At 38.6% G+C, this 24,053-nt stretch overlaps 1 protein-coding gene across 4 annotated transcripts in view; it reads right to left on the bottom strand.

Annotated features, from left to right (window-relative positions):
• The window catches only part of NDUFS4 (NADH:ubiquinone oxidoreductase subunit S4), a 122,196-nt gene extending 98,522 nt beyond the window's left edge, over nucleotides 1-23,674 (bottom strand). For all 4 annotated transcript variants that reach the window (XM_054489648.2, XM_054489649.2, XM_054489652.2 and 1 more), the window contains exon 1: nucleotides 23,530-23,674. In XM_054489648.2, coding sequence (XP_054345623.1) covers nucleotides 23,530-23,627 — 98 coding nt within the window. In that variant the 5' untranslated portion in view covers nucleotides 23,628-23,674. The remainder of the gene's footprint in view (nucleotides 1-23,529) is intronic.
• Nucleotides 23,675-24,053: the final 379 nt, after the last annotated feature.

Below are 24,053 nucleotides of genomic sequence, written 5' to 3'. Positions count from 1 at the left end.
GTGAGATGAGATCGTGCCATTGCACTCCAGCCTGGGTGATAAGGGCGAAACTCATCTCAAAAAAAAAAGAAGCTCAGTTGAACTCTGTCAACCATATATATTTAAGAATGTATACCAAGATTCTAATTCCTATTCTCAATTCACCAAACATCTACTATGAAATATCTATTATGTCTTATGCACAATGCTAAACCCAATAATAACTTGCTTTCAAGATTTTATAGTTTATTGCGAGAAGGCAGACATATAAACAATAATCACAATGCCAATAGTTTGAATGCAAATGGTAATTTCTATGAAAAAGGTACATATGAGGTACTTTTCTATGCATGGAGAAATAACTGTGCATTGGGGAGTGGGAGGTGTAGTGAGATGCAGCAGGACTGTAAGGAAAAGCTTTCTTAACAATGTTGCCTGTACCTGCCAGATACTTTTGTTTTCATTGATCATCCAACACCCCAAGATTGAAAAGGGAATTAAACATTTAGCATATTACTTGAATTCTTTCACACATTTTGTACTTACTATGTGCGGTACAGTCTTGGCAACCACGGTTGGCAACACTTGGCAACTTTTAAATGTAGGTACAGTACCACATAACCAGTAGCTTAAATTATGGTTGAAAAGCCATGAATTCTTCATCTTCCCAAATTTACTCCCACCAGTGCATCTTATCTTGCCACCCACCAACTCCCAGTAATTGAAATGAAATAATAAAATGTAACAATACCTATAATATTTAAAAATCCCTGAAACTCTAGTTGATTCCTATTTTTGAGTTGCTTTTATTTCCAAAATACACAGAATTGAACAAATTTAGCCAAATAAAATCATGCGGTATATTTAATGCAGACTATAAACAGAATGTATAATCTTCTATTTCAAAAGTCTGGGTTTATACTGCATATCAAGCATTCTGCTGTTCTAAAATCTATAACGTAATAGCTATACAGCTATTTATTACGGAAAAAAATTACAATTGGCAATTACTTAGATTTGCAATACATGTCCATTCCTTCATGCACAACTTTGGAGTTCTAATAACCCAAATCACATGGAAAGTTGTCTTTCTGACAGGACTTCACATATACATTTTAGTAAATATTGCCATAAGATAAAGTTTGCAATAGTATTATTCAATAGTATGAAATAAGAAGCATCATAAAGCTATAAAAGTCATCATTTTTTGGTAATCTCTGACATTGTCCATGATGGCTACATTTAAAACCGAAACAGTTATTTCATAAGAAAAAAATATATAAGGCCGGGTGCAGTGGCTCACACCTGTAATCCCAGCACTTTGGGAGGCCGAGGCAGGCGGATCATGAGGTCAGGAGATCGAGACCATCCTGGCTAACACAGTGAAAGCCCATCTCTACTAAAAATACAAAAAATTAGCCAGGCGTGGTGGCGGGCGCCTGTAGTCCCAGCTACTCGGGAGGCTGAGAGGCGGAGCTTGCAGTGAGCTGAGATCGTGCCACTGCATTTCAACCTGGGTGACAGAGCGAGACTCCGACTCAAAAAAAATATATGCTGTACTGCTTATGGAGATGCTGCTGTGCATTAGTTTTAAATTTCTATATGATTCCATAATCAAATGAGTCCATAGATGTTTACCAAGTATCTATTATATGAAGTATCTATTACACGCTAAGTACTGTGTTATCCTGTAAAAACAAACAGGTGAAGAAACAGTTCCTGATCTTGAAGAACTTAAGTCTAAAGAGAAACACAGACAAGTAAACAGGCCATTATGATGAAGCACAGTAAGCACAGCAGGTCTTTGAATAATATCAGCTTGTTCAAGGTCATTTTGTTATATGTTGATGAAAAAGAAAAAACGAAATTAATTCCCGGCCAGGGATACTATCTGTGTGGAGTTTGCACATTCTCCTCATGTTCACATGGGTTTTCTCTGGGTACTCCAGTTTCCTCCCACATCCGAAGGATGTACATGTGAGCTGAACTGGCATGTATACATGGCCACGGTCTGAGTGAGTGTGGGTATGTATGAGCGTGCCCTGCAATGTGATGGCATCCTGTCCAGGGCTGGTTCCTGTCCTGTGCTCTGAGCTATCAGGGCAGGCTCTGGCCACTCTTGACCCTGAACTGAAATAAATGGATAAGTATCTTACTTGTTTTTATTCATCTTTCTTAAATGTGTATATAGCTCACCATTTTTTTATTTTATTTTATTTTATTTTGAGACAGAGTCTCACTCTGTTGCTCAGGCTGGAGTGCAGTGGCGCGATCTCGGCTCACTGCAAGCTCCGCCTCCTGGGTTCACGCCATTCTCCTGCCTCAGCCTCCCGAGTAGCTGGGACTACAGGCGCCCAACACCACGCCAGGCTAATTTTTTGTATTTTTGGTAGAGACGGGGTTTCACCGTGTTAGCCAGGATGGTCTCAATCTCCTGACCTCATGATCCACCTGCCTCGGCCTCCCAAAGTGCTGGGATTACAGGCCTGAGCCACCGCACCCAGCCCTAGCTCACATTTATTTTAATGATTAATATTAGAAATGCTTGGGCTTTTATTTAGAAATGTGATGATCTTTTTTAACTCTTGTTTTATATCAATTAGCCTATGGTTAAATTGGTTTTGTTTATACATTGTTTCCTGAAAGTAGCAGTTTCCAAAAACATGATGAGGTAAGAGAGGGAGCTCTAAGACTTCATAGATAAGTACTTAATCTAAACTTGTGAGTTCAGATAATGCTCCTCAAAGAAAATGATGGTTAAACTGCCACCTGAAGGATAAACAGGACTTAAATAGGCAAAGGGTGTTGGGGGTAAGGCAGGGACAGAGAAGGCACAGACAGGAAAGCAGAAGAAATAGTCTAGGCATACAGAGTCTTAATTATAGAAAAGAGAGAAAACATTTACGGGTTGCAAGCAGTTGAGAAATACTAAAATATAGAGTTTATGTACAGCTGGAGACTGGGTCAGGAGGGGACTGATGAAAGTATGAATGCCAAAGAATGAAGTGAGCAGGGAATATGAAGGACTCTGTGGCATGCTGGGAAGTTTAGACTTTTGCAACATGTACCCAACACGGAGAACAAACTGAGACTGATGAGAGGGAGATCAGTTAGGAGGCAGGATGATAGCAACAGCTGTAGCAAAGATGGAAATTGATTCAGAGTTAGGAAAATGAATACTAGAATTTAACGACTAGCTGATATGAAGCCTAAGAGAGGAAGGAGAGAAGAATAACACATAGGTTTCTGGCTTAGACAACTGGCTGGGTGTTGGTGACAATTACTAAAAAGGAAAATAAGTGTGGCCAGGCACAGTAGCTCACGCCTGTAATCCCAGCACTTTGGGAGGCCGAGGCAGGCAGATCACCTGAGGTTGGGAGCTCGAGACCAGCCAGAACAACATGGAGAAACCCCATCTCTATTAAAACTACAAAATTAGCCGGGCACAGTGGCACATGCCTGTAATCCCAGCTACTTGGGAGGCTGGGGCAGGAGAATCGCTTGAACCCAGGAGGCAGAGGTTGCCGTGAGCCAAGATCACGCCATTGCACTCCAGCCTGGGTAACAAGAGCGAAACTCCGAAAGAAAGAAAGAAGGAAAGAAAAGAAAGAAGAAAAGAAAAGAAAAGGAAAGAAAGAGAGAAAGAGAAAGAAAGAGAAAAAGAGAGAGAGAGAGAAAGAAAGAAACAAACGAAGAAAATAAATAAGTGACGTTGTGGAGGAAGTCATCATCGTAACATTGTTTCTGGTATGCTGGATTTGAGATGCCTGTGCAAAATCCAAGATGAGGATGTCTTGGTTAGATCTAAGCACCTAGAATTCATGGAAAAGATACAGAATCACATCTTTCATGAAGAGCAGATCCTAAAGTCAGTGTTAGTCAACAATTGCAAATAGCAAAAATCATCTTTGGAAATTCTAATTTAGGAAGCTCCCCTCCAAAGGAGACTCACATACTATCTCTTAATAAGCCAGTCGTCTAGCACTAGAACAAACTACTGTTTCTTTAGTTGAGTCCTAAATGATCATTAAGTAGAAAAGTAAGAGTATTAACTTGCATTTTTAACTGTTTTTTAAAAAATCTCTACCCATTTGTAATTGCCACGTATATGTGCTGAATTTCTGAAGTGAAAAGTACATATGATGTAAATAAATCATACATTTAGGCTTTAGTGTAAATAGATGGTAAATGAAGTCATGGTGGATAATGAGACACAGGGAGAGTATATTAGTTTCCTATAGTTGCAGTAACAAACTACTACGAAATTGGTGGATTGAAACAACACACATTTATTACATTTATTCTCTTACAGTTCTAGAAGTCAGAAGCTGGAAATCAGTCTCACAGGGCTAATATCAATGTGTCAGCAGGAATGGACTCTTCTGGAGGCTCCAGGGGACAATTTGTTTCTTGTTTCTTCTAGCTTTTAGAGACTGTTGGCATTCTCTGACATGCAGTCACATCACTCCAATCTCTGCTTCCAACTCTACACTGTCTGTTTCTCTGACTCCACCTGCATCCTTCTTATAAGGGCCATTGTCATTACATCAGGCCCACCAGGGTAATCTTCCCATCTCAAAATCCTCAACTTTATCACATCTGCAAAGCCTCCCCTCCTTTTTATTTTAAAGAGATGGGGTCTTGCTCTGTCACCCAGGCTGGGGTGCAGTGGCACAATCATAGCTCACTGAAGCCTCGAACTTCTAGGCTCAAGCAATCCTCCTGTTTCAGCCTTCCAAGTAGCTGGGACTACAGGCACATGACACCACACCTAACTAAATTTTTATTTGATTTTACTTTTTTGGAGACAGGGTCTTGCTATGTTGCCCAGGCATGCAAAGTCCCTTTTGCCATATAAGGTAACATTCTCAGGTTCTGGGGATTAGGACATGAACATATTTGGTGGGTGGCTGTGTCATTATTCAGCCTCACAGAGAATATACAAAAATAAAGGTACTGGTAATTGTCTAGTGTGTAAATTGGATGGTGGGTTCACAAGAATTCATTTTGCTATTATGGTTCCTAACATATATATGATACATATATTCATGTGTATATAAAATATTATATAATTTGAAATATTTTAGAAAGAGTAAAAAGGTATAAATCGAACGCTTATGAAACAATGATAGTTCAATGAATGGGCAAAAGATAATGTATACTGAAAGAAAACTGAGACGGAGTGAAGCCAAAACAGAAGTCAAGGGAAGAATCTTTCAAGAATGAGACAGTCATGTCTTTGGATGGTAAAGGTCACATAAGATAAGGACTGAGAAGAAAATATTCAATTAGCAACAGGGTCACTGCTGACCTTGATCAAAGCTATTTCAGTGGAATGGTAGATGCCAAAGATAGATTGTTTTGGGTTGGGGAGTGCACGGGAGGTCACAATTTGGAAAAAGCCAGGTGCACAAAATTCTATTATATATTTATGCATAAAATACTGCAAATAAGTAAGACGAAATCCAGGATGTTCTGATAAACCAAAACACGAAATTGGAATCTAGGTAAGATTTACCAAAAGAAAGAAAAAAGAAAGTAAAAAAAGTTGGGAGGGAGAAAGAAGCAAAAAGGAAAAGAAGCTACAAAAGAAAGAATAATGATGACGACATCAAGGAGGAGCAGGACAGTGATGATAATATTCTTTTTATAATTTTTCAGGCACTTATAGCATATGCCGAGCACTGTACTACGCATTTTGTATACTTTACAAAACAGGAAGTATTATGTCCAGTTTACGGAACAGGACACAGAAACAAGGAAAGCACAGAGTTAGGAAGTATCAGACCAGGAACTCAAATGTAGGTAGAGCTGACTCTAAAATCTGTGTTCTTAACTAGTCTGCTAAACTGACATGACGGGTCCAATACAGTAGCTCAAGTATGAGAAGGCTAAGAATACAGCCTAACAGCATGGCTAATATCATGAGCCAACAGAAAATTTCTAGAAAGTAGTCTTTCCCAAAGCTAGGGTCAAGGACACTGGTAAGAGACTATTAAGGGAGTTGGCCACAATAAGAATTTGAACTTAAAGCCAAAAAACTTAATCTAGAACCAAAATAAAAACGTGAGCCTTAATAAGGGGCCACTTACAAGCAGTAACTAAGACGGACATAAACCATGGACTTCATCAGCAACAGAATAACAATGTTTAAAGTCTCAACTAAGGAAAGAAGAATCTAAAATTTGTTAAACTCAGATGCATGTTGTATCCATTCTAGTACGAACTATGAACTAAAATGGTATGCTGAGACATTAATAAAATGGAAGACAAGACTATCACAGTGATAATCAGTCAGAGATGAAAGTGGGACAGGAGCAAGACTAAAAGGCAGCTGTTGAAGAAAATTCTCTTAACTACCCTAAGTCTTTTAGGCAGTATCACTGAAGAGAAAATATATGCTCATCCGGAGAATTAGATCATCTAGGCTACCAAATTCAAAGAAAACTGTAGGTTGATCTTTGTTAGCTGGGATGTTATACACAATCCCGGGTCAACTACCCTGGCACATAGCATAGGAATATTCTGCTATCATGAATTCTTTAAACATAGCATTATATAGAAGAAACTATCTTTTCCCATGAGATTATTATTTATAGTTAAGTGAGTTGGAAGACCTCAATTTCCAAATCCTTTGTTATACCCTTCAGAACAGGTGAGTAAAACAAATTCCAATAAGGGTGAATTCTTTTAAAACCCTGGGAAAATATCAAACTATAATATAATCACCAAGAGACCATCTAAAATTAGATGTTTACTTTATTGAGATGAAACAATATATCTAAAGTAATTACCTCAATGCCTAAGTGTGCAATAAACAATAGATATTAGACCCCTTACTAGGACCAAAAAAAAAAAAAAAGCAGACTATAGAGACTCTTTAGTTATGAGGTCCTGTAACAGACACCTTTGATGCTCGTGTCACACTCCCTTGGCCCATTTGTCATTTCAGCCACAGCTGTAGGAGCTCATACTCCCATTATCCTCTAGCATCCCACCTCAAGTGAACCCATTATGCCTCAACATCTTCAGAAGCACAAGTATAGCTTAAAGCACAAAAGAGTTAACACCTTTAATCAAAGGGGAATGAGAACTTATGGATAAATGGTCAAGCCTTCCACCTTTCAAATGGGTAATACTGGGTAGCATTCTACACACTGCTCAGGAGGTTTCTCTACTGCTCACAGCAACAATCACAACGTCATACTTTTTTGTTCCCTGTCTCACTCCGCAGGCTTCTCACTCCTACTTCCCAGGTAAGCTCTCAAATAAACCACCTAGGCTTATGTCCTTGTCTCAGACTCTACTCATGGAGAAGCCAAACTAAGGTGAAGCCCTATACAAACCCTGAGAAATGAGTATTTGGCCTTTGCTTGAACACTGCTAATCCTCAAAACAGATGTTCCAAGAGCATACATCCTAGTCAAGTCTGTAGAAATGCAGCCTTTGAAGCTAGAAAAGAAATACAAATATTTGTTGAATAGGTGAACAAATATTAGCAAAGTCTCAGAATTCATTAGGAAAAAAGGTAGAAGGTTAACCCATAAAACATACACAAACTTTATTTGTTCCCCGAAGATAACACTACACAAAATATTCCTGTTCTAAATTTTTGACTAGGAGGTCCCAGCTTTTATTACATCTCACTCTCAAGGTTCCTATGATCTATATTCATACGATATAGCAGTATAAGAATTACAAACATTGAGTATTTTTTCTAAACCCTTAGTCTGTTTAATCTGACTCAAATCAAGTATTGCTCCAGGATTTTTAAACCTGGTATCAGAAAAAGGGATTTTCAGTCCCTACCTGGTAATAAAGCTATGGAGATATAAACCTGAAGAAATTTCTATCAGTTATAGTATCTACCACATGGGAAAAAACAATCTGAAATAGTAGCTGTCATTCAGAGACAGACAGAGACAAACTAGAAAAAGAGCCTAGTGGCTTTCTAGCTTAGGTCCCTGAGACTAGCTAGGTGTACCCTTACCCTTTCCATTGCTTGGTAATGTAAACCAATTCTCTCTTCTTGCCTAAGCCAGCCATCTGAGATTTTAGGTTTCTGTCACTTGTGAGAAAGGCTTAACACAAGAACTTAAACACAAGTATAAACAAAACACTGTATAAGGCCTAATACTATCTAAGGAAGGGCTACAAAGCCTGGGATCCATTAATCCCCCACTCTGATTTTATATATATGACTGTATCTATTTCTAGAGAAAAGTCACCAAAACTTCCATCAATTATTCCAAACAGATCTCTGACCTCTACTCCCTCTCAAAGAAGATTTATTGTTTGATGGTCTAAACCAGTGATTCAATGTATTTTCCTGCCTCTGCATCACTTACATGGGCAACATCTTTAAGTAAAAGTCATGATTTTCAACCACAAGTACATGTATTGTGAAACCCTTTCTCTATGCCATTTCCAAGATTATGGTATGTGAATTCCTCCCTTTCTCCCACTACAGTTGAGAATCAACTGGTTAAGAATCTGATCATTTAGGCCAGGTGTGGTAGCTAACGCCTGTAATCCCAGCACTTTGGGAGACAGAGGCAGGCAGATCACTTCAGGCCAGGAGTTTGAAACCAGCCTGGCCATCATGGTGAAACCCCCATCTCTACCAAAAATACAAAAATTAGCCAGACATGGTGGTGCACACCTGCAATTCCAGCTACTCGGGAGGCTGAGGCACATGAATCGATTGAACCCGGGAGGCGGAGGTTGCAGTGAGCTGAGATCATGCCACTGCACTCCAGCCTGGGCGACAGAGCAAGACTCTGTCTCCAAAAAAAAAAAAAAAAAGAATCTGATCATATAAAGAATATTTTGAGTCATTTCAGATCCTTTAAATCCATTCAGATGTGCTAAGATGCAAGAAATGTTAGCGTTTAGCTTTAAAAATAATCCATCCTAGGATGGGCTTGTCCTGAGTAAGATGTAGCAAGCACTGTACCCTGTATCTCCCACTGAATGCAACCATGAAATCTGGAAAGGATAAATGGAGCAGCTGTATGAAGGCTCTGAAAAGGAAATAGCAGGCAGATCAGGGAAGATCATCAGAATTCAAAGGACCACTGAACTAGCAGTGAGTCTGAAATAGTTTTTCCCTTGAATGTCCCCAGCCTGAACTTAAATGCGGCTGGAAACATGAAATGAGCAATACTCCAGGAGAAGCATTCTGCCTCAAGGAGCAAGAAAAGAAACAAATGCTCAGAGAAATGATAGAAAATCCCCATTGTCTTCTCTTTTCTCTCATACACCATGAATCAGCCATAGGCAATCCTATAGCCACATGCGGTGGCAACAATGGAAATGTGCAGGAGCCAAAAATCTGAAGGAGGGTTCTTCTTCTAAGTCCGCTGGAGCTGTGGTTCTGAAAAGGTGGGGCCAACACCCATTGCTTTTCTGTTTTTTCTCTCTCTGTCCTCTAGTCCCTTAGCCCCTGATTTAGGTGCAACTACAGTGCAAGGTAATGATAGCCACAATTTTCTGGATGGACACTGATAAAGGAAACCCCAGGGAATTGGGTTCTCCGAATATAATATAAACAAAAAATTAATAACAAAAAATAAAGAAAGTATCCAAATACATGGAAATTAAACAAAACACCTCTAAATAATTTACAGATCAAAAAGGAAGTCTCAAAGGAAATAAAATATTTTGAACCAAATGAAAATACAACATATCTAAATTTGTAGCATGAAACTAAAGCAATTCAAAAGAAAAGATGATGAAAAATTTCCTAGCTCATTTTATGAGTCCAGCATTACCCTGATACCAAATCTAAACACAGTACCAAAATAAAAAAAGAAACAAACTACAGATCAGTATCCTTCATAAACACAGATGTAAAAATTTTCAACAAAGTATTAGCAAACCAAATATGCCAGTATACAAAAAGAATTCAACACCACAACTAAGTGGGGTTTATTGAGAATGCAAGCTGATTCAATATTTGAAAATCAATCTACCATATTAACAGTCTAAAGAAGAAAAACAAGACTATACCAATTGATGCATAAAAGGCATTAGACACATCCATTCATGACGAAAACTGTTAGCAAAGCAGAAGCAGAAGGGAACCTCCTCAATCTAATAAAGGGTATTTCTACAAAAAACCTTTAGCTAACATTATACGTAAAGGTGAAAAACTGAATGCTTTCCCTTAAGATTGGTAAATGAAAAGAATGTCTGCTGTTACCATTCTTAACATCCTCCTGGAAATAAAAAAGAAATAAAAGACCTAGTGATTGGAAAGGAAGAAACAAAATTTCCCTATTCATGGACTGCATGATTATTTTCTTAGAAAGCCCAAAGAATCTACAAAAAACTTATATAACTTTATGTAACAAATAAATGTGGCAAGGTCGCAGGATACAAAGTCAACCACAAAAATCAATCACACTTCTATATACAGCAATATACAATTTGAAAATAAAATTTAGGCTGGATGCAATAACTCATGTCTATAATCCTAGCATTCTGGGAGGCTGAGGAAGGAGGATCACCTGAGGTCAGGAGTTTGAGACCAGCATGGGCAATATAGCAACCTGTCTCTGTAAAAAAATATAATAAAATAAGAAAATTAGTCAAGCTTAGTGGTACATGCCTACAGTCACAGCTGCCTGGGAGGCTGAGGTGGGAGGACTGCTTAAGCCCAGGAGCTCAGGGATGTAGTGAGCTACGATTGCATCACTGCACTCCAGCCTGGATGACAGAGCAAGACCCTGTCTCTAAAAAACAAAAAATAAAGAAAAGAAAATTTTAAAAGCAATGCTCTTTACCATAGCTCCCCCAAATTGAGATAGTTAGGCACAAATCTAACGAAACATATACAGGATCTGCACGCTCAAAACTACAACATTGATTAAATAAATAAATAAAGAGACATACCATGTTTATGGATTGAAAGATCCAACACAGCAGAAATGTCAACTTTTCCCAAATTAATCTATAGATTTAATGCAATACAATCAAAATCCTAGCAGGACTTCATAGATATAAAAGAGCTGATTCTAAACGATGGAAGGGAACTAAAATAGCTACAATTTTCAAAAAGAAGGATGGGCCAGGCGCAGTGGCTCACACCTGTAATACCAGTACTTTGGGGAGCCTAGGCAGGAGGACTGCTTGAACCCAGGAGTTCAAGACCAGCCCAGGCAACATAGGGAGACACCCATCTCTACAAAAAAATATAAAAATTAGCGAGGCATGATGGTAAACACCTGTAGTCTTGGCTACTCAGGAGGCCGAGGTGGGAAAGAATCGGTAGAGTCAGGAGGTCAAGGCTGCAGTAAGCCATTATCACACCACTACCCTACAGCCTGAGTAACAGAGCAAGACTTGGTCTCTTAAAAACAAACAAACAAACAAACAAAAAAAAACAAAGGCCAGGCACGGTAGCTCACGCCTCTAATCCCAGCACTTTGGGAGGCCAAGGCAGGTGGATCACGAGGTCGGGAGTTCGAGACCAGCCTGGCCAACATGGTGAAACCCCGTCTCTACTAAAGATACAAAAAATTAGCCAGGCGTGGTGGTGCATGCCTGTAATCCCAGCTACTTGGGAGGCTGAGGCAGGAGAATCCACTTGAACCTGGGAGGCGGAGGCTGCAGTAAGCCAAGATTGCGCCACTGCACTCCAGCCTGGGCAACAGGGAGAGACTACGCCAAAAAAAAAAAACTTCAAGAAGACAATACAGAAAAAAATCTTCACAGCCTGGGGTTAGGCAAAGAGCTCAACAACGAAAGCACAATCATTAAAAGGAAAAATATTAGTAAACTAACTTCATCAAAATTTAAAACTTTTACTTTGTGAAAGATAATGTTAAAGAACGAAAAAGAAAAACTACAGATTAGAAGAAAATACTTGAAAATTACACATCTGATTGGTAGAGTTCAGGACATGCTACCCCAAAATGTGCCACCTTGTAATACTGAAAAACGGCCGAAGTAGGAAGGTAACTTTGACCTTCTTCCCCCATCCCTTCTTCTCTGAAATAGGTTATAAAATCTAGGATTATCTAACCTTCCCTATAAAACTCTCATGTGAGAGGTGTCTTCCCTATATTGTCTTCCCTATATCAAAAAGAAAGGAACATTATTATCTCTGAAGACAAATGGTCAGTCACAGAGACGAATCAGAACAAACTGGCTTTGCTGTTTCCCCCAGCTTATTACCATATACCAAATCCCCTTTGTTCTATCATATTTCTCCCTATCTACTCTTCACCAAACCTAAGCATAAAAATATACAAGTTTAACTATTTCTTTGGATCTTTATCTCCTTATGGAAGCTCCCATGTTACACAAAATTTATATTAAATACATTTGTATGCTTTTCTCTTCTTCATCTGTCTTTTGTTGCAGGGGGCTCAACCATGAACCTACACAGATATATTTTTTCCCATACATGACAAAGAATTTATATCCAGAATATTTTAGGAACTATAAAAGCTGAACAATAAGAAAATAACATGATTAAAAATGGGCAAAAGACACAAACAGATACTTCACCAAAGTTCGACATCATTTGCCATTAGAGAAATGCACATTAAAACCACAATGAGTTAGCCATCATAAAAGTACAAGTCAAAACCAGAATGAGATACCACCTTATACTCACTAGGATAGTTATAATTTCAACAAGATAGATAATAACAAAGTTGGAGAGGATGCAAAGACACTGGAACCCTCATTCACTGCTGGTGGAAATGTAAAATAGTGCAGCCACTTTGGAAAACAGTCTGACAGTTACTCAAAAGGCTAAATACAGAGTTATTATATTATCCTGCAATTCTACTCCGAGGTATATACCCAAAACAATAAAAACATATGTTGACATAAAATCTTGTACCTGAATGTCCACAGAACACTATTCATACAGCCAAAAGGTAGAAACAATCCAGATGTCCCTTAAAAATAAAATGTGGTTTGTCCATACAATAGAATACTATTCTTCAATAAAAAGGAATAAAGTACTGGTACATGCTACAACTTGGATAAACTTTGAAAACATTATGCTAACTGAAAGAAGCCTGTCGCAAAAGACTATATATTATATGACTGCATTTGTATAAAATGTCCAGAATAGGCAAATCTATAGAAACAAAAAGAAGGTTAGTCGTTATCTAGGACTGGGGGAGAAGTGACTGCTAATAGGTACAGAGTTTGAGTGATGGAAATGTTCTAAAATTGTGGTTTTGGTTGTACAATTCTGGGAATATTGGAAAACCCATCAAATTGTATACTTTATATGAGTAAATTTTATAATACATAAATTATAGCTACATAAAGCCATTCCAAAATAAAAATCCATAATGAAATACCATTAAACACCTACTAGAATGGCTAAAATAAAAAATACAGCCAGGCACCTTGGCTCATGCCTGTAATTCCAGCGCTTTGGGAGGCCAAGGCAGGCAGATCACCTAAGGTCAGGAGTTCGAGACCAGCCTGACCAACATTGTGAAACTCCGTCTCCATTAAAAATACAAAAATTAGCCAGGCATGGTGGCGTGCACCTGTAATCCCAGCTACTTAGGAGGCTGAGGCAGGACAATCGCTTGAACCTGGGAGGCGGAGCTTGCAGTGAGCCGAGATCGTGCCACTGCACTCCAGCCTGGGTGACAGAGCAAGACTCTGTCTCAAAAAAAAAAAAAAAAATACTGACAATACAAATGTTAACAAGGATGCAAAACAACTAAAACTTTCATATGGTGCTGGTGGAAAGCAAAATGCTACAACCACTCTGGAAAACGGTCTGACAGTTTCTTATAAAATTAAACATATACTCAGCTATGACCCAGGAATCTTCTACCCAGGTATTTACTCTAGAGAAACAAAATCATAATTCACATAAAATCCTGTACAGAAGTGTTTACAGCAGCTCTATTTACACTGCCAAAAACCTGAAATAATTCATATGTCCTTCAACAGGTAAATGGATAAACTGTGGTACCTCCACATAACGGAATACTACTTAGCAGTAAAAAGGAACAAACTATCGATACATGAAACTTATATGAAGTTCAAAGACATTAGGCTGAATAAAAAAAGACAATCTCAAAAGGTTATATATTATACGACTACATTTATATTACAGTCTCAAAACTGTAAAACTATAAAGATGAAAAAAGATAGCTGTGGACAGGGATTACAGTGGTCAGGGAAGGATAACATGAGGGAGTCTTGGGGTAATGAAGCTTTTTGGTATTCTGTACCCTGAAACAATACAGTAAAAAAGTTATTTGCACATTACACTGTATTCTGTACTAGGATTATGGTGGTGGTTACACATAACCCACCCATACATGTGTTAAAACTCTAAGAAGTATACACCAAAAGTAAAACAGTTAATTTTTCTTTATAATTTTAAAAATAAAATAAAATAAATCCAACCTGGAGTCAACTTTTTTCCTTAATTCAATCTCAGCTCATGAAACTATCATCTCTAATAATCTCATTTAAATAAAAGTACAGTATATAGTTCAAAGATCAACACTGACAAAATGGAAAACATCCTAAGGGGTACCAAGAGGTAGTAAAGCGTCACGAAATTTGATCATTAATGAAGAGTAAACAAACTGGACATGCCAAGCCTGGAGCACAGACTTGCAGGGAGAATGAGTGATGACAAATGTCTTCAATTATCTGAAGGGCTGACAAGTGTATACGGGGTTAAACTTGTTCTATATCGTTTCAAAGAAAAACATCACTTACCAGTAAGTCTAAACATATAGTGTGTTTTCTGGGGTTATCAGAAAGTCACCAAACTTCCTCAACAACTAGAGAATCAAGAAGCAGGAAGTTCTAGGGATTCCTGCATTAAACAAAGGGTTGGACTTAATGATTCTAGAGTTTTCTTCCAACTTAAATATTACATAAATCTATGAACTATAACTCTAGAGTTAACCTACAAAGATAGAAGACACTGAACATCTAAAAAGGTAACCTTTCCTGCCAAAATATCACTTTTTATTGCACAAAAGTAAATATTACAAAGCACTTTCACATTTTTTAAAAGGTTGAATACAAAATCTGAACAAAAAGCCATATTATGAAATGTATTTTACTTCCCCAAATCTCATTTGTACTACGAATATTAAAATTAAATTCAAATTACAAATGTCTAAGTCTAATCTTATTAGACTTAAAAGGCAAATGTCATAAATTTCATGCAAATTCCTGTAAGTATATTGAAGAGATCGCTTGAAAAAGAAGTACTCTTTCCATACAAAGAGTGGTAGTCCTCAAAAGAGCCAAAACATCTGTATTCACTTTAAAGCTCATCAAGACAGACTGACATTTTTAGGAGAAGCATATGGCTTGCTGAACAGTCATCTAGAACAGAATCTTTTGTCTAGTAAGCCCTATTCAAGGAACATTTACTTATGTATGAAGCGGCTGAATAAAGGAAAAAACATATTTTTGAGTCCTAGAAAACACAAAGAAATAAACTCTTCAACTAGCTTTGTTTAAGAATACAGAAAATATATTGCAAAAGCAGCCAGATTTTACTCCCAGAGACAGTTCTCTCAACATTTGAAACAATTCAAACACAAAAGAATAGAGAAGCATGAAACTTTCTTAGAGAACTACATCCAGCGAAAGACCACCTCCCTAAAAAAGCCTTTTCCATTTTAAAGGATAAAACACTTTCTTAAAATTTTGAAGGGCAGAGTTCAACAGCTGTGCTATATTAAACCTGAGCCCTTCCAAAAGGAAGAATAAGAGTCTCTAGAGAGAGAGTAATAATGGCCTGCTTTCTCCAAAATTATCAAAATGCCTTTTTTCCCTCTAAGGAAACTTTCTCCAAGAAAATACCTCTTATGTGCATGGGTGAAAAGCATAAAACTTAATTTAGAATAGAAAAATATGCAAAAATGGAAGAATTTTTGTTTCTGGAAATCTCCCTGAACTCTCTCCCAAGGAAAAATGTATTTCCTAAGTCTTACAAGATACAATAGGGAAACTTTTTTTTTTTAATCCATTTTCAGCCCTAGCTTCCCATTAGAATCACCATAGAGCTAAGCCTCAACCTAAACTTACTGAACCAATATAGACTGGGGGGCAAGGCATCTGAATTTTTTAGGCACACAACGGATAATTTTGATGCACAAGGGTTTAAAAACCAGTGAACTGGAGAATGAGCCCATAAAAGAAAAATTAAGTCTAGTGAGTACAGACAAGAAGAAAAGGTCACCTTTGAGCAACTAACTAGTTCTAAAGAACCTAAAGTCATATTTACCTACCAAAATACTTAGTAACAGACAACAAAATAGAACTTGAAACAAGAATTCTGAATTGCTCTGTTATTAAAAGAAAAAATTTAGAATAGTTTATTAAACTATTCATATGTTTAGATGAAAGTTGTTATGAAGAATGTGGTCACTGCCTAATTCAGGTTCAATAAGGTTCCATCAGGATCTTTGGACTTCTACAAGCTAGAAAAGAAAAGTCACAAGAGCTCATATATTAAATATAATTATTTAACCTTAAAAGAGCTCAAGTCTTTAATCACAAAAAGTAAACTTCTGCCATCATCAGAATTTCATTAAGCATACTTGGTTTTATACAAAATTCTAATAGGTTTAGTTGCTTGACATTCAAATCCATAATAAATGAAAAGGGGTGCTAAAACTGCTAAAGGGAAGCAGACCAGTCAAGGAAGAATATAACACTGTTAAAAAGCAGACACGAGAACTCAGAAAGCATAGCAGACACTGAATCATTTCTAAAGGCAACACAATACAACTGTTTTTCCTAATCACTGGAATCAGTAAGAAAACAGAAAAAAAAAAAAGTGTCCAGTATATCTTATTATATATATATTTTAAGAGGGTAAAAAAGTATAAGTCGTCACCTATGGAAAGTCCCTTACCAAAAATAATTACAAAATTTAGGGGAAAAAATCATTAGCTTAAAAAAATAAACAACTAATTGTGCATTTGGTAACTCTCACTGTACAAATGGAACCATTGAGCAACAGTAAAGATAAGAGCATTCCATGGTCTCTCAAAGAAGACACTTGGCTAAAAGGCAGAAAAAACAGAGAGGACATTAGGGTTTGAACTGATTATTACCAGACATAATATTCCTCACTGCAAAAGTCAACATATTCATTTAGACTGCTATATCAGACTAGTCAACCCTCTGCATCTGTGGGTTCCACATCATAATTCAACCAACCTCAGATTTAAAATATTAAAGGGTGCTGGGCTCAGTGGCTCATGCCTGTAATTCCAGCACTTTGGGAGGCCGAGGCGGGTGGATCACGAGGTCAGGAGTTTGAGACCAGCCTGACCAACATGGTGAAACCCCGTCTCTAATTAAAATACAAAGAAATTATCCAGGCATGGTGGTGCGCACCTGTAATCCCAGCTACTCGGGAGGCTGAGGCAGGAGAATTGCTTGAACCCGGAAGGCAGAGTTCACAGTGAGCCGAGATTGTGCCACTGCATTCTAGCCTGGGCGACAAAGCAAGACTCCACCTCAAAAAAAAAAAAAAAATACTCGGCGGGGGGGAAAAACTGCATCTGTACTTATCATGTACAGTCTTTTTTCTTGTCATTATTTCCTAAACAATACAGGGTAACAGTTATTTACAAAGCATTTACATTGTATTAGGTATCATAAGTAATCCAGAGATGATTTAAAGTATATAGGAGGATGTACAGAAGTTATATGCAAATACTACACCATCTTAAATCAGGGACTTGAGCATCCGTGGATTTTGGTGTCCTTGAGGAGTCCTGGAACCAATCTTTCATGGATACCAAGAGACAATTACATTTCCTGGCAATGTAAACTTAAGTAATTTCACTTCTGTACCTGTTTCCTCATCTGAAAAATGAGGATAACAACACCTGAGTTGATAGGATTACTGTGGGAAACACATGAGATAATACAGCTGAAATCCTTGGCACAGTAGCTGATACACAGTAAATTAAAAACAAGTGTTACGTGGAATTAATTTTGCTCGGAATAAACGATTCTCAACTTCTACCAAGGGACATGTTTTAGAAGCTCTTCCATTTGAAATTGTTTGTATTCAGTACAGACAATATGTATTCTGACTAAATTCTATGTATACCTCACCCCAAACAGATCTCTTCTAGCAAGTATTATACAGGAACCAAGTTGCTCCATCTTTCTCCATTAAGTTCCGTGTATTAACTTTTTTTTTGGAGTCTTATCCTGTCACCCAGGCTAGAGTACAGTGGTGCGATCTAAGCTCACTGCAACCTCCGCCTCCCAGTTTCAAGCGATTCTCCTGCCTCAGCCTCCCGAGTAGCTGGGATTACAGGCACCCACCACCACACCCGGCTAATTATTGTATTTTTTAGTAGAGATGGGGTTTCACCATGTTGGCCAGACTGGTCTCGAACTCCTGACCTCATGATCCACATGCCTCGGCCTCCCAAAATGCTGGGATTACAGGCGTGAGCCACCGCACCCGGCCGTATTACTAACTTTTTAAAACTTCGCATAGTTACTCTTAATCCAAAAAAGTTCTCATGTTCCAAGGGTACCTTTTCCCAAACATTCATTTCCTCTTGTATTTTTAAATCTGAATACAAAAGAAGTGTCTGAACACTTGTCAAAGTGTATGAATACAAAATCTATTCATAAGACAACTTCAATCCAAAAGTTAACAGAGTTCTAGGTGAATATCCTACACTCAGACCACTGCAAATAATTAGAATATGTGTTGTAGATAGTTTGTCTTCATACTTATATAGGTTAGTGCCTACCTGGCTATCACTGATGAGGCTATTAAAAGAAACACTGCGTAATGCTCCCTGCTTTTCCTCACAGTCACTCATCTCTAAATATGTATTTATTCATCTACAAGACAAGCATTTACCTGCTACATGCAAGCCATTACACTAGATGCCATGAAGTACACATAAATAAATAAAAATGTGGTCGTGTCCTCAAAAAGCTTGCGACCTCACTGCTGATATATTGGTCCATGTGCTAAAACCTGCTCACTAGCAAATATGAGTGTATATAAAATAGAGTCAGTATAGGTTGTTATGCTGAGGTAACCAATCCAAACACCTTTGTGGCTTACAGCAAAGGTTTATTTTTCACTCAATTTATATTTTATAAAATCTTGCAACAAGAATCAGTTTCTGCTTTGCACTATGTAGTCTACAATCCAAGATGTGAGCTAAAACAGCAGACCCCACCTGGAGTACACCTACCTCACATCAGAGGGAAAAAGAGTATGACAAAACAGGACAGCTCTCAAAGCTGCTGTTTGACATGGTATATCATTTCCACTATCATTTCACTGGATAAAGCAAGTCATTTGGCCAGTGTTTTTTGGATATGTAATCCTGTTACAGATAATGGTAGTGAATACTTTAAACAATAACACAATCTGTCACAATACTTATAACCAAGATTAAAGAAATGAAAAATATTCAGGCCATTCAAACCAATAATAAAATTACCATTTATCTAGGGAAGGCTTACTATATGCCGACATTACATATTGAAATATTTAATTTTCCGGCTGGATACGGTGGCTCATGCCTGTAATCCTAACACTTTGGGAGGCCAAGGCACGCGGATCACTTGGGGTCAGGTGTTCAAGACCAGTGTGAAACCCCGTCTGTACTGAAAATACAAAAATTAGCTGGGTGTGGTGGCAAGCACACCTACAGTCCCAGCTGCTTGTGAAGGCTAAGGCAGGAGGATCACCTGAGCCCAGAGGGTGGAGGTTGCATGAGCCAAGATTGCGCCACTGCACTCCAGCCTGAGCAACAGAATGAGACTGTCTCAAAATATAATAATTATTTTCCTAACAAAAATTCAACGAAGATGTCTGCTACTGATGAAAACTAAGTATGGGCATTTGGGAAGAGGAAAAGAAACAAAACAAATAAACCTATCAGAAAACATATTAGAAACCTTTCAAGCTCTCAAACTTTGGCTTGGATGTGTTACAAAGATAGCAAAAATAGCTGCCCCTAGGAGAGGAATTTATTTAGTTTATCTGAAGTAGAAGTGAACCTATTGGTCTTAAGTGTCCTAAATTTCAGCTTAGCCTATTTCCCAGCAAGGTGTTAACAAACAGAATTCTTGTCAACCTTAAGGACCGCTTACTATTTGGAAGGTTCAAATTCAATTCCCCATCGAATTGAAGACTCAATTTCATGCTAGCTTATGTAATGCTGAAGAACGAAATACAGCAACAGAATAAAGCCACAGATCAGGGCATAAAAGAGGCCTCACAAATAGGTCCCATACACTCAGTCCCCACCAGTATTAATTAAAACCCTCTGGGTGATTTAACATCCTAAGGACTTGTTTGAGGAAAACACAAGACCTAGTAAATACTGAGGTGAGATAAGTATACATGAACACACTTAAATAAGTGAATAAATAATAACATCACTGCATCAAATATCTTAAGTATCATCTGGCTGATAAATGCATTTAGAATAGTTAAATTTACTCTGGAAAATCCCTTAGGAAAGTCAGGGAAAGTAAGGATAAGTGTAGACAATTTAGGGACGGGCACGGCGGCTCATGCCTGTCATCCCAGCACTTTGGGAGGCCGGGGTGGGTGGATCACGTGTGGTTAGGAGTTCGAGACCAGCCTGGCTAACACGGTGAAACTCCGTCTCTACTAAAAATAAAAAAATTAGCTGGGTGTGGTGGCAGGCACCTGTAATCCCAGCTACTCTGGAGGCTGGGGCAGGAGAATCGCTTGAACCCGGGAGGCAGAGGTTGCAGTGAGCTGAGACTGCACCATTGCACTCTAGAGTGGGTGACAAGAGCAAAACTACATCTCAAAATAAAAAATGTAGACAATTTAACCCCTTTTTTTTGCCTCCTCACATTCAGTACAGGGAAATGAGAAGCACATGGAAACTGAGACCAACACTACAGCACAAACTCAGTGAGTAACTAGATCAGCTCAATCACCCACATTACTTAATTTTTTCTCTCTTGTGTGTATATGTTGTTGCATTCTTTGTTTCGCTTTTTACTGATATACTATAATTGAATTCATATGTTAATGTAGCAGCTAACAGCATCCTTCCTTTTTTTTTTTTTTTGTTTTTTTGAGACAGAGTCTGGTTCTGTGGCCCAGGCTGGAGTGCAGTGGCGCGATCTTGACTCACTGCAAGCTCCGCCTCCCGGGTTCACGCCATCCTCCTGCCTCAGCCTCCCGAGTAGCTGGGACTACAGGCGCACGCCGCCATGCCTGGCTAATTTTTTGTATTTTTAGTACGGACGGGGTTTCACCGTGTTGGCCAGGATGGTCTCGATCTCCTGACCTTGTGATCTGCCCGCCTCGGCCTCCCAAAGTGCTGGGATTACAGGCGTGAGCCACCGCACTGGCCCTTCCTTTTCTTCAGTTCCCTACTCCACTCCTTACCTTACTGATTCCACTTCCCATATTCTTCTCAAATGATCTGAAATGTTACATGATTTGAGAATGTCTTCTAAGCATTACAATAAAATGAATTTTAGATGTAGATTTTCCCATTAATTGGTTCTTTCTACTCACCTTTTTCAGATCCTCATTACTATCAAATCATAATGGAAAAAGAATGCTTAAGGACGAAGAACAAACAATATGTAAGGGAGAGGGTCTATAAATTTCCCTCAAATTAAGATGAACATGACAAGCTCTTGGGGTAAAAATGTGGCACAGAAAACAAATAAATGTGTTAATTTGTATTTAAAAAATGTCTTCCCTGGCGTTAAGATTTTTTTTCAAGATTGAATGATTTATTTTCAAATCTCTTACATTTGCAGGCAAAAACTCTTAAGTTTGGATATGTAGTAACAATTATCATCAGAGTTTCAAAAATCTAATCTCAACTTCAATTACTGTAATTGCTGACAAAATGGCTGTGACTTAAAATTACCGCCATGTTTTGATTAGCCATAAACCAGTGCTCCCTTCAAACTTGTTTTCAGTTCTGGGGCTACCATGAGTACATTATTATCTGGGAATGCACAATTAATCCCTATAACGTGTACGGGGGGTAGGGCTAATCTTGGTCACCGCTATATTAACTCTAAGTTAACCAGTGAAGTATTTTACCTTAGAAAAATACTTAACCCAGCCTGACCAACATGGTGAAACCCCGTCTCTACTAAAAATACAAAAATTAGCCAGGTGTGGTGGTGCGCGCCTGTAATCCCAGCTATTCAGGAGGCTGCGGCAGGAGAACTGCTTAAACCCGGGAGGTGGAGGTTGCATTGAACCAAGATCTCGCCATTGCACTCCAGCCTGGGCGTCAGAGAGAGAATGTATCTCAAAAAAAAAAAGAGAAAGAAAAAAGAAAAATACTTTCCATATATGGAACACTTAATTACAAACACCATTTGCCTTTCCCCAATCTTAGCACCCTTACTTTTGAGTGACTCTATTCTATGTATTTAGTAATCGTTTAACTAATGCTTTCAAGCCTTTTCATAAGCCACGGCCCCTACTGGGACACTCTCTTCTTTCCCACCCAACACCCACTATATTTAAACCTTAATAAAACTCATCCTTAAAAATTCTTCCGAATTAACTCATCCTAATTCTCTGCATTCCATTTATATTTATTTAACACTAAATCAATTAGCATTCTACTAGACCTTCTTTTCAACTTTTAACCACTTGCATCCCCCTCCTACCCCCTTCAAATCTCTCCATCCAGTCTTTCCAATCTTTGTTCTAATACGTGTGTGTATGTATGTATAGTATTAGTACTATAATTTAAAAAACTCCGGGAAATTCTGAAAAATAGAAAATGGAAGGTTAATACAGCCGAAAAAAAAATCATCACAAAAATGCTTCAAGGAAAAACAGTAACAACTCAACCAACTGACAACTGAATCTGACAATACTTTGGAAAACTACTACTTTAGGTTCTCAAGGACGCAAAGAGCCCTCAACAACTCAATTCAATCCCTGAATTACTGTGAGGCTTTAACAAAATCCCTAGAAAACCTCCGGGCATTACCACCAGCCTTTTAAAAATTACCTTCCAATATTACTAGCAGTGATATTTTTACTAACACTGAATTCCAAACAAGTTTTCCTCCCAAGCAGACTGATAAATAAACAATCTTCCTATGCAGAAACCAAATTAAAACCACTTAAAACCATGGAAGGGATACAGTGATTTAACCCTTCTGTAAGGACTGGAGTGGTGGGCAAACAGGTGACAAATGGAAGGGATGCAGAAAGTGGAAACAGAAATCAGTGAGACTCCTCCCCTTCTCTGAGGGCTAAGGTTCAGCTTGCAGCTCCGGAGGCAAAACCTCCCCACAGACCCTCTCCCTTAGCGACAAGCCAAAAGCTTCCAGAAAACCACAGGTCCTCCTCCCCGGCCTCGCACTCACGCCCTCACTCGCCTGGCCAACGCCCATTGATAGCAGACAGTCCCTAGTCCGCCCGACCTCTCCCGAGAAAAGGGTCAACAGAGGACGCCTTCCCCGAGGCCTCCTCCGGAACTCAGCCAGCAGAGACTCCGCAAAAATGGAGGGACCCAAGAAGCTTGAAGAAAAGTGTGACAATTCTATTACCTGGTAGGAACCCTGGAAACGGAAAGGGCAGCTACAGCCACTGCCCTTCTCCGCCACAACGTCTGCCTCAGTGCCACTGACACTGAGACCGCCGCCATCTTGCTGCAGGCAAACGCCAGGATGAAAGGACGGATCACCGCAAGGGACTAACTTCCTTCGTTCTCAAGCCAGTGCAATCGCAATATTGCGAAATTCTGTGGGATTTTATTTTCTTTTGAATACTGGGGCTTAAAAAAAGAGGGGAAACGTTTAGTTTAAAGAATTAAGAAGAAAAATGTGTGGGAAGAAATGCAGAAGTGCATTAAATGTAAATATTGCCACCATAAAGTGTAATCTTTACTGCTTGTTAGGACTGGTGTTTTACAATGATAATGAAAAGACCAAAAGATACTTGCATATTTAAACACCTGCAACTCGTAATTTATTGAAGAAATTAGGATATTTGGGGCTGAACCCCCTGGAAAAGCTGGAGAGTTCTTTGGGTCCTTGAGAACCTAAAGTAGTACTTTTCCAAAGTATTGCCA

This window comes from Pongo pygmaeus, chromosome 4 (genome assembly GCF_028885625.2).
Source record: "Pongo pygmaeus isolate AG05252 chromosome 4, NHGRI_mPonPyg2-v2.0_pri, whole genome shotgun sequence".
NCBI lineage: Eukaryota > Metazoa > Chordata > Mammalia > Primates > Hominidae > Pongo > Pongo pygmaeus.
The sequence above is the reverse complement of the archived record's forward strand: the minus strand, read 5'-3'. Positions and strand labels throughout refer to the sequence as shown.